This window comes from Salvia splendens, chromosome 16 (assembly GCF_004379255.2).
Source record: "Salvia splendens isolate huo1 chromosome 16, SspV2, whole genome shotgun sequence".
NCBI lineage: Eukaryota > Viridiplantae > Streptophyta > Magnoliopsida > Lamiales > Lamiaceae > Salvia > Salvia splendens.
In genome coordinates, this window is record NC_056047.1 from 16,582,353 (window position 1) to 16,594,369 (window position 12,017).

Here is a 12,017-nt window from a genome sequence, read left to right on the forward strand (position 1 = left end):
GAGAAATTATGAATTAAAGTTTGTCACACTTGTGAGCTATAAAGGAGCTATGAGATAAAACCAATGGATTAATTAAAAGAGCCAGTTATCCCATATTGGTGGAGAGAACCTTATTAAACATGTGTTCAATAAGATGAATTATTACGTGTAATAATTATAGTGGACTAAGATGGGCAGTAGAGCCCATGCGTGCACGCTGCCCCGTCGCAAGCCGCGAGCCGTGCTCAGTGTACCGTGACCCGTGCCCCGTCTGCCGAGTGCCATGTGTCAAAAGGTTCACGATGGACCCGACGCATAGCGGGTGCCCAAAGGTCCACGACGGACCCCGACGTACAGCGGGTCCCAAACGGTCCACGATGGACCCCGACGCATAGCGGGTGACAAAAGGTCCCCGATGGACCCCCGACGCATCATGTGCCAAAAGGTTCACGATGAACCCCATCGAGTAACGTGTCCAAATGCATCAGTCTCTCCAGCTCCCGTAACGGGTTGTAACCCCCGACGGTTACAGTCAACCCATAATTGCATGCTTAATGCCTGCATTGATTCCACCTCCATATGCATTGGACTTGGCCTATAAATAGGCATGCATCATTTGCATTCTATACATTAGACACAACACAAGCATATTGTTGCATAGCTCTCCCTCTCTCTTTGCATAGTCTTCCGTCGAAGCTCTGCCCTCGCCATCATCCCGTTCGCCGGAGCTTGTTCTGTTTGCGGTGCTGCAACGAACAAGATGAAGCCGTTTTATCTTTGGGGACGACACGCCAATCCGAGAGCACTACCGGGGCGTATCTCGTCTTGCGGAAAGAGGACTCCTCGACTCGGCTTACATCTTTACGGTTTATTGTTTCGAATTATGTTTTGTAATTTCAATTCAATTTATTTCCGTTTAATTTCTCCATTCTTCATTGGGTTGTATTACGCCCGGCTAGTGTTTATCTCTTGTATTCTAGAAAACCAACAGCCACCAGATGCTTCCAAAGGAGATTGGTCATCTGGGGCAGGGGATCGAGTCGTTCCTCTCTCGAAGGTTCGAGAATGCCCCACCTGCGTTTGTGGTGATGGACGTGATGATGAACTGGAGCAAACACATTTTCAAGAAAGCCAACATACCTCTGGCGCCTACGCAGCTGCCTGCAATGGAGTATGTTGCGTGGAATGCTGGTGTGGATGACATGCCCGGGCTGCCGGAGAGCATGGCCATGAGGTATTCGGAGACTAGGAGACAGGATCGCCGACAGCATGAGCAGAGTGATGGGGGGAGAATAGTGCATCAGCCAAGTTGGGTGGATGAGACGGAAGGCTCTACTGCTCTGTTAATCAACACTTGTGAAGGTCTTGAATCTCCTTTTCTCATGTATCTTACAGGACAAGTAGAGAAGCCTGTTTTCGGTGTGGGACCATTGCTGCCGGGGACGTTCTGGGAGTCAATTGGCTCGGTTATGCATGACCGAGATAGCAGGCCGAGGCGTGAGACTAACTACACGGAAGATGAGGTGATCCAGTGGCTGGACTCGAAGCCAGGTGGGTCGTCATCTACGTGTCGTTTGGTAGCGAGGTGGGCCCGTCTATGGAGGAGTATGATGAGTTGGCAGAGGCATTGGCGGAGACGGAGAAGCCGGGTCATCCAGCCCGGAGCTGGACGTTCTAGCCCGCCTGCCAACTTTTTTGGCGGGAGAGCTGTTGGAAAGATAACTTGAGTGTCCCAAGTATGTTCCAAGTATGTTGGGAAGAGAAGTGTGTAGTCCCAACCTGTTGGAAAGAGGAGAAAACATTTAAAATATAGAGTTCCAATAAATATACTTCCTAGGTGCATTACTTCTCTAGTCCTATAAATAGTGATGTACTATGTATCAACAAGAACAATTCAAATCAATCAAAATATAGTCTTCAAGAGTTCTTGAGTTTTATTTTCCGCATTTTACTTTTCAACATGGTATCAGAGCAGGTTCGATCCTTGCATGGATCGATCTGTCTCTATGAAAAAAAATGTGTAGTTGAATCTGTGTTCATCCTAAACCCCAAAATCTAAAAAAAAAATACCAACTCAAGCCTTCTATCGACAGAAGAAATTAATTTTTCAGCCACTCTCTACTCAACTCCAAAGCCATAGCATGAGCCAAACCTCCCTCAAATAAGATAGGAATCTGGTACTCGAAACAGAAAGACAAGATTTTCTAACTCTGGTGTTACAGAGGATAGTCCAGATCCTTTTAAACACAATAAACGGAAGAAGAGAATTCGAGTAATCGTCTGGCGAGGGGGAGGCGACAGCCACTGTCAAACTATTCATCGCGCGTTGAAGAATGCCGAGAAGAGAGCACGAGAGAGTATACCACCGAAAGAAGAGCTTGAGGCTGTCGAGAAGGTAGCAGCCCAACCAAGGAATCAAGAGTCTCCGAGATGGAGACGCCAAAAGGAAAAGAGTTCATTGCTGGTCACCGATTGAGCGTCGCCGCCCTGCCGCCGTCAAGAGAAGAAATCAGCGGAAGAATCATCGGTTTGTCCGGCCGAGAGGGAGGAGGCCTCCGTAGCAATCTAGGGTTTCGGAATTCGATCAGCCTTCGTGAGCTGATGAGGTGGATAATTGGGCGTCGATGAAGAAGCTGGACTTGGAGGTGCAGAGAAGAAACACTCGGTCAGTGGTGGGAGTAGGCCCACAGTTCGGCTAAATTCCACGAATGGACGTCATGGGAGATGATATCCGCCATTTGTACCCGGAAAAAAAACATTTCAAGTGATGGGAAAGACGCGAGAGGCTCTCGCGGGTTTGACTTGGATACACGCGTGAGCCTCTCGCGTGTTTGCGGATACACGCGAGAGGCTCTCGCGTGTTTAATCTGCTACCCAATAATCGTGTTTAATCTACTACCCCAGAAATCGGATTGAATTTTCGACGGGAATGAGAAATTGAACCTGATTTGGCAGAGCAGAGGTCGTCGATGGGGCTGAATTGTGCTCGAATTGTTGATTGATTGTTCCGATTTTGGCTGTTTGCTCGGCGGCCGAAGTCGAGCTCAATTTCTGTTGGTAAAAATCAAAGTTTAGGGACAGAGGCAAAGCCAAACACGCGAGATTAAACACGCGAAAGCCTGTCGCGTGTATCCGCAAACACGCGAGAGGCTCACGCGTGTATCCAAGTCAAACACGCGAGAGCCTCTCGCGTCTTTCCCATCACTGGAAATGTTTTTTTCCCGGGTACAAATGGCGGATATCATCTCCCATGACGTCCATTCGTGGAATTTAGCCCAACTCGACTGGTCTGGAGTCTCTGCAGGTGAGCGGGTCAGAGGCACCTCCTGCATTGGGTGGAGCTGGTGAAACTATAGTGAGGCAGAAACCTAAAGTAAATCCGTTTGGGGATGTTAAGCCTAGATGAGTACTCCTGGAGCAGAAGGGCTTGGATTGGAAGAAGATTGATCTTAAGTTGGACAGACGTGTGGACAGGCCTGAGACAGAGGAAGAGAAGAATTAGAAGGAAGAAATTGAGCAACTGAAAAAGGAATTGCCGAAAGAAAAGAAAAAAAAAACTGATGAAGAAGGCTGCACAAGAAAAGAAGATGAGGCCTCCTAAACACTCAAAGGATGAGATGCCCCCTCCTGCATCCTTACAAGCTTCAAAAAAGGGTCATCACATGGGTAATTATATCCCTCCATAAGCTCGTCGATATGAGCAAAAACTGTCAGTTAGAAAAAAATAAAATGGCTCCTCGATACGAGTAAAAAATGTCAGTCACAAAAAATAAGAAGGCTCCTAGATACGAGCTAAAACTATCTAAGTGGCTCCTGGATACGAGCAAAAAAAAGGTCTAAGATGGCTCCTGGATATGAGCTAAAACTATCTAAGATGGCTCCCGGACATGAGTAAAAACTGTCAGAATTAGCTCTTCGACACGAGTCAAAACTGTCTGAATGAGCTTGGAAGGGGGGGGAGAGATTCAGAGAGACGCTCTTTCGTACGTATGCACAGAAATTGATCAATGCAAGCGCTCGGTCAAGACACCATGCTTCTTAAGTCCACTGGAGCACAGGGTCCAGGAACTCAAGAGAACATACAGTGCTTTAGTCGTTGGACACTCTCAACTCCCCTTTCAAAAAAATAATATAAATCCCTCAACCCGAATACTATGAATTAGTATAGGGAAGTGGGGTCGATCCCACAGAGATGGACTCGCAAAGTAGTGCTCAGAGGCTTTGGACAAACAAATGGCTGCTGCCACGCAAAAGGGTTGAGAATTTTAAACTAACTCTAGACCTAGGCAGGAAATGTAAATGCTAGACCTAGGACATGTTAACTTGTAAATTCAGACTTCGACAGCAAGAAACATAACCACTTCCTGGACAGTGTAAACAACTACCTAATCTAGCTAAACAGAATATAACTGAAAGTGGGGACCATCATTCAAAAAGTGGCAAGTACAGAAAGGACTGCAGACAACAAACTTTGACGCTAGCTCGTAGCACAATGCATCCTCTCAGCTGGATTAAACTTGCAGATGAACAAAACAGAACACAAAGCGAGATTCGAACAGAATATAGAAATTTGCTCGTCGGAAACTTGCCACAAAATGGAAACACATCAGATCTGCGTACACTAGACGGAATGAAAGAAAAACACGTAAACTAGGCATAAAAATCAGATCGAAACTACTTCAGATTCACGCCAGAATACTTGATCCACTCCGGATCCAAGACATCCGAACTCAACAACAAACAAATTCAGCAGATCAAACACGGATTCCTCTACAATCCAACTCCAATCTCCCAGATCTGACCATTAACCTGCAATGACTCAAAAACAGCTGCGAAACGCATCCAACTCAGACAATTTAAAACACCAAAATCTCAACAACGAAACAATCAAACTAGAAATCAACACAATTGCCATAACAGAAAATCAAACTTGCATTAAAACCAGAGATTCTTCGGTAAAAACAGCGAACCGAGCTTCGAACAACGAAGCTCGGCAGAGTAAGTAAAATCCGGAAAGCGAAAGAGAAATTGTTTCTTCGCCCCAAATAAGAGCGGTGTTACACACTATCGAAAGCTAAGATGAAACCCCGGACGTGTGAACTGAAATCTCCGCAAATTAGTACCAAGTGTGTGTATGGAAAAATGAACTAAGCAACAGGCTGTGGTGAGGTCTCCACCGAGAAGATCCCTCCAGCTTGCATGCTTCTGCCTTTTATAGATGCGGACATAGCCCTCGAGTCTTCGTAGAAATCCCTATTCTACCCTTCAACTCTAGAGCTTCCTCCGTCGAGCAATTCTCTTCATAATCGTTCACTAAATCGCCATTTCCTCGACCCTGTGATTTTTTTGTCTTCTTTCCTGGATCTGGCGAATTCCTTCACACACCTGGCTTAAAACGTGCGTTAGCCCCAATAAAATCACGAATTAAGTCCCTAGACCCATGCATGAAATTAGCCTTATCAAACTGCTCACACTTAAACCATGCTTGTCCTCAAGTATGAAAGACAAGAAAAAGAAATAAGGCAAATTTCAATGCACGCCCCCCCCCCCCCCCCAAGTACGATTCCACAAACAAAACAGACTCCTAGACCTAGACAACTACAAACTAAAAAAAACGAGAACAAACATAACAGACAAGCATGAACTAGTTCGACTTTTAGGCGACCGTCCCCACAAGCTTGAGTCCTATCCGATCGTCTACATTCTCCAAATCTTCCCCCTTTTCTCGTCCACTTCAAAACGGTTTGTCGGTTCGTCAAGAAACCCCCTTTGATTTCCCAGCGGTTAGGTTCGCTCGATCACTCATTCCTCACCAGGGATGTTAGGATCAAAACGCTCCTCAGTTAAAATTATACCACTGATGCGTTGGGTTATGAGAGTTCTCCCTTCTTGCTACAATCCTCCTTTTACTTTGAATTCCTGGGTCAGGTGACGATTGCTTCCTGCCTTTTAAGGATAACTTATATCGAATTTTCTCTCTCTTTTTTTTTTTTTTTATTTTTTTTAAACCCCTGGACTTCGTCCAGCTTATACCTCCTTTTCCCTGGACTTCGTCTAGCTTATACCTCCTTTCCCCTGGACTTCGTCCAGCTTATACCTCATTTCCCCTGGACTTCGTCCAGCTTATACCTCATTTTCCCATTTTTTTCTCCTTTATTCTCTACTCCCTAAGCATCAAGTGGTAGCCCATTTTTATAAGTTAGCTCACAGTGTTTAGGCTTATAACTCACTCTTAATGTGGGGCTTCACAACTAGGTTATCTGAGGCTTTTTCCATCGTCCCAACTTCATCCAAACCATTCTGAATTTATTAGGAAAAAAGGGCATCAAAGTTGACATATATTCTCTCTTCAATCGCTCTTACTAAGGGAAACTTGCCTTATTATCTTACTAATTCATGCGAAACACGCAACCTAAAGACTCTAAGACACAAAAACAGAAGCTATACTTACTCCCCCCCTCCCACTTCACTCGAGCTTGTCCCCAAGCTTTCCTAGTGAAGGGGGGAAAAGAAGTAAGAACATCAGACAACAAAAACAAACAAACAAACACACAGACAAAACAAAACAAACTTCTTACTTAGACCGAACATCGTGCTAAGCGGGAGAAGAAACAACATACAACACAAAACATGCTATGACATAACAACCCCCTTCTCACACTTAGACCAAAGATTGGGCTAAGTGTGGAAGGGTTCAACACATATATACAGAACGTAGCATGTTGGCAGGTAAAAATAAAAAAAACGAAAGAATTTAAAAAAAAAATGAAAAACAGAAAAGAAGAAGTTACTTGGGTTGGCGGGGAAATTTAATTCGGGGTCTGGCCCCCGCGGGAGCCAAACTTTGGTGGCACCGTCGGCTGGGTCACCTTTGCTTTCTTCCTGGCCGGCATCTCCGGCTTTTCTGGTCTGTCATCAGTAGGTCGGGGTATGGCTGTCCTTAGGATCACGGGTCTAGCGGAAGAGGGGGTGGTGTGAGGCCTCGGGCCTTGTGATGGCTTTTGCGCAGATACACTTCCTGGACCCGGCGTTGTAATGTCGCCGCTAGACCCAGGAAGAGTTCCCGAAGCGTCTGGGAATTTTCTGCGCAGCCATTTCAGCATGGTCGTCATTAAAGCAACACCTTCCGCCATCCCGTTGGTTTGCTGATTTGACGAAGCCACCAAATCGGTGATGCGGCCCTTCAGGATTGCGGCCTCTTCCCTGCTTTTTCCGAATTCCCTTCGGATCTCGGTCATTTCTTTGCGGACCCCGTCTATTCCCTTCCGTACCTCCTCAACTTCTTTCTTAACTTCCATAACCATCAGCCTGACTTCGTCCACAGTGGCTTGATCCGTTACCTCCACCACATCGGGTTCCTGCTTGACTTGTGCCTCTGACTTACCGACCTCATAAAAACACACCTCCTTCCCTCGGGCGATCAGTAACCCCTTGTTGAAAAAAAAGTCGAAATTGAAGACTTCCGGGGCTGAGCACATCTTTACTTCACGGCAGGCCTTGCTGATTTTAATCACCACGTTGCGCTTCAAATAGGCCCCGAGAAGATGGCACGTGTACAGATGCCTGGACGGGTTGGAGGTGACCTGATGGCAGGCTTGGGCTAACCAATAACCCAAATGAACTCGTACTCCTGTGGCCATGCACCACGTAAAATATAGGTCGGCGGTCGTCAGGGCGTTGTTGGCAGTGCCCATCAAGTTGTAGCTGACAAAAGTTTGGGCGAATCGTAGGACCCGATTCTCTATATGGTGTGCCTTTGAAAAACTTGTTTTAAATTGACCCACTCTTGGGTGAGTCAAGAACTCCCACGCACTTTGCGCTTTAAATCCTAGCGTCAACTTCGGCGGACCAACCATTCTTTCGTTCCACAGGCCCTTATCATCTTCTGTCCTCGTTAGCAAGCCCATCCGCAAGGTCCACTCCCGGATACTCATCCTATGTTCTTCATTAAAAAGCCTGAAAGTTATGGATTCCGTATCCAAGTCGGCAGTGGATTTGAACCGGAATGTGGAGAAGAATTCACGGGCCGCGTCAACTGGAACTTCGAAAGTGCAGTGCTTCAGTAACCAATCAAAACCGATTGCATCTATATACCCCCTGAACTCATCGTTAGAGCTAATATGTTTGAGTTCCGCCGGGTGGTACATCTTTCCAGACTTCGCAACCTTTCCCTCAGCACTCTTCTCCTTGTATATGGCCGCACGTTTCGGATCATCAAATTTTCTCATATCGTCCAGCAGTTCCTTTGTAATCCAAATTTCCGTCGGCTCAAAGTTCAGTACATCTGCCTCTTGGTCCTCCTCTGAATCGCTGGACCTGGCAGGACTCTCGGGCTCTGCCGCGTATGGTACCTTGGCAGGTGGAGGAAGTGGGGAATCAGTAGATATCCCCCTCGCCTTCTCGGTCGAGGAGGAAGCAATTTGTTTTCCTTTCCTTTTCTTAGCCATCGCGCGGCGCCCCTCTTCTTCACTCTCCCTTCCACTCGGTCTGGGGGAGTCTCCCTGCTCAGACACGGCTGTCGCTAGGTCCAGCGTTTCCTTATCCTTTTGTTGTGCGGATTCGTCAATGTCATCAAGAATACTTCGACGTGTTCGTCTCCTTGTTCCCCTTAGATTTAGCTGCGAATCGGCCTCCTCAGGGACCTCAGTTAGATCCACTATCATGTTGAGTCCTGCATCAACAGTTTCTTGAGCATCCTCAGAATCGAGTGCTCCACCTTCCTCTGCTAATAATGGGGTTGCCCCCGCGATATAAACAGGGGTTTCTAACCCCTTAAGATTTCCTTCAGGTTGGGCATCAGTGCCCACAGACTTGTCGGGAGTCCTTCCCGCAACAACATCTTCCTCAGCAATTTGGGCTTCATCGCCCCCAACTACTTCTAGGGTTTCCCCTTCCACATCCTTCTCAGAAATTAGGGCGGCTTCGCCCACTTGAACATCGTCACCATCAACAACGGCATCCCTCTCAACAGACGCCTTCAGAACAGGGGTTTCCCCCTCAACAACACTCTCCACTAAGTCCCCAGCAGAAATATCGGGGTTCACTCCCTCTGAAACACTATTACCTCCATCCTTTAAAACAGGGGTTTCCCTCGTAGAATCAGAATCTAACCTGGGTTCGCTTACGGCCAATAAATTCAGTCCCGCGGCCAGATCTGTCTCTACTTCGCGAATCTCCGCAAGGGTTGGTACTGGAACAGCGGGTACTGCATCGTCCTCCGGCTTGGTGGTGATGACTGGGACTGTGTCCTGTGCAGAGGTGGTTTCTTCTGGAATTATGGTAGCAGCCTCCGATACGAGCTCGGGTACAACAGTGGGTGGTGTCTCGACAGCCTCCGGTTGTGTCACGGTGGTTGTGGGACCGGCTGGCATGGTTTGTCCCATTGCGAACATCGCGAACACCTGCATCGCTTTGTCGGCCCCTCCAAACTTCTGAAATAGTTCATTCATGAACTCCGCCGCACTCTTCTCGGCGGATCCAGAGGCGCTGCTGGTTCCTTGTTTGTTATCCATGGGTATTCTGCATAAATTTGTAAAGATCTTGGGCGAAATTTTGCAGATTAGGGTTAGAGAGAGAGAGAGAAAAATTTGGGGTTTTGATTTGAGAGAGAATATTTGGAGAGAGAATGAGTAAAGAGAAAATAAGAATGCCAAAACCGATCATAGTGTAGGCATGGGAGAGGACATTTTTCTTTTGCAGGCGGGTGCAGGTGGTGACGCTAGCGACCGTACGCCTCCCCATAAAGTGCCTTTTGAAAACCGAACCGGTGTCGACTCCCTCCAAAATTCTTTTTCCCACAATTCCTTGCGCAAGTAAATTCCTTCTCAAAAACTAAAAGAAACATCAAACTAAAAAGAATGAAACGCCAAACCCCCCGGGCCTAGGATATGACAGCATCAAAATCATTCCCGATGGGTCTGGTGTTTCGAAAATATTTTTGGAAATTTTTTTTTTTTAAAAGAAAACAATTAAATATTTACAAAATTTGTTTTTAAGTGTTCTCAAAATTTCCTGGATCAGGGTATGGTCAAACTTTTAAGTGCTAGACCCAGGAGATATTCTAAGAACACTTCCTTCCTAGACTGGTTAGGTGATATCAAAGAGTGCGCGTAATGGCACTTCGTCCACTACACACAACTCCGAGCTATCCCTAAAGACCTTTATCCTATGTCCACTGACAAGAAAGGGTATGGAATTTGGTGCACTTCCCTGGATTTCAACTACTCCGTTTGCTCGAAGTCCCACGATGATGTAAGGCCCAATCCATTTAGACTTTAACTTTCCAGGCATCAACTTGAGCTTGGATTGAAACAAAAGGACTTTCTGTCCTACCCTGAGTTCCTTGCCCCGGAGATTTTTATCATGCCAAAGCTTAGTTTTTTCCTTATACCACATGGCAGATTCATAAGACTCAAGCCGTAACTCTTCCAGTTCCTGGAGCTGCATCTTCCTCTCTTCTTCACAAGCCTGCGGGTTCATGTTGATCTCTTTGACCGCCCAGTATGCTCTGTGTTCGATTCCCACGGGTAAGTGGCACATTTTTCCGAATACCAACCTATATGGTGACATACCAATAGGTGTCTTATAAGCTGTCCTATAAGCCCATAATGCATCATCCAGTCTCTTACTCCAATCCTTCCTAGACGGGTTCACTGTTTTTTCGAGAATGGCCTTTATCTCCCTATTTGATATTTCTGTCTGGCCGTTGGACTGAGGATGATAAGGTGTAGACAACCTATGGTGGACTCCGTATTTCTTCATGAGAGCCTCTATTGTACGGTTCTTAAAATGGGTTCCTTGGTCTGAGATGACAGCCCTAGGGATTCCGTACCTGTTGAAAATGTTAGATCGCAGAAATTTGGCTACTTCTACAGCTTCGCAGGAGGTCGTAGCTTTTGCCTCTATCCATTTCGAAACGTAGTCCACCGCCACAAGTATGTATGTATTCCCATATGAAGATGGAAATGGACCCATAAAGTCCATACCCCAAACATCGAAAATCTCACAAACAATCACCGGAACTTGTGGCATTTCGTCCCTTCTAGAAATTCCTCCGGTCTGTTGACACCTTTCGCAATTCTGGCAGAATTCGAATGCATCCTTGTGTAATGTCGGCCAGTAGAAACCACTGTCTAAAACCTTCCTTGCAGTCTTCCTAGGTCCAAAGTGACCCCCACAAGCTAGAGCATGGCAATGATTCAGCACATCCCTTTGCTCCCACTCCGGAATGCATCTCCTAATTACCTGGTCAGCTCCCATTTTCCACAAATACGGATCGTCCCAAAAGTAGTATTTGGCTTCACTTTTTAATTTCATCTTCTGTGCCCGGGAAATTTCGTCGGAGCTGGGCACTTCTTTAGTGACCAAGTAATTTGCTAGGTCAGCGAACCATGGTTCTGCATTCGTCTGGCATTTCCCTTTTTCAGCACCTCCTGGACCTGTCGCTGCCATTACTTCTTCAAAATCGATAGGTCTAGGAGAATCGTTAAGATAATAAAGATGTTCTTCCGGGAACGCATCAGGTATTGCTTCATCCGTCTCACCTTGGTAAATGCGACTCAAGTGATCAGCCACCTTGTTCTCCGTTCCCTTCTTGTCTCTGACTTCCCAGTTAAACTCCTGTAACAGTAACACCCAACGGATCAACCTTGGCTTAGACTCCTTTTTTGCCAATAAGTATTTTATCGCAGCGTGATCTGTGAAGACTATCACCCTCGACCCGAGCAGATATGGTCGGAATTTTTCAAAAGAGTACACGACTGCCAACATTTCCTTCTCCGTGGTGTCGTAATTTTTCTGGGCTTGATTTAGCGTTTTTGACGCATAGAAAATCACGTAACTTTTTCCGTCAACTCTTTGACCTAGCACCGCCCCTACTGCATAGTCACTCGCATCGCACATGATTTCAAACGGCAAACCCCAATCAGGTGCTCTGATGATGGGGGCAGATACTAATCTGTCCTTCAGCAGCTGAAAAGCCTTAATGCACTCCTCATTAAAAACAAACTCAACATCGTTGTGCAACAGATGAGTGAGTG

The 12,017-nt window shown here is 46.4% G+C and overlaps 1 protein-coding gene across 1 annotated transcript; it reads left to right on the forward strand.

Moving 5' to 3' along the window:
* The first annotated feature begins 977 nt into the window (after positions 1–977).
* Positions 978–1,706, forward strand: LOC121770271 (mogroside IE synthase-like). Its single transcript, XM_042167032.1, has one exon. It carries the CDS (start codon positions 978–980, stop codon positions 1,704–1,706), a length of 729 nt encoding a protein of 242 aa, XP_042022966.1.
* Positions 1,707–12,017: the final 10,311 nt, after the last annotated feature.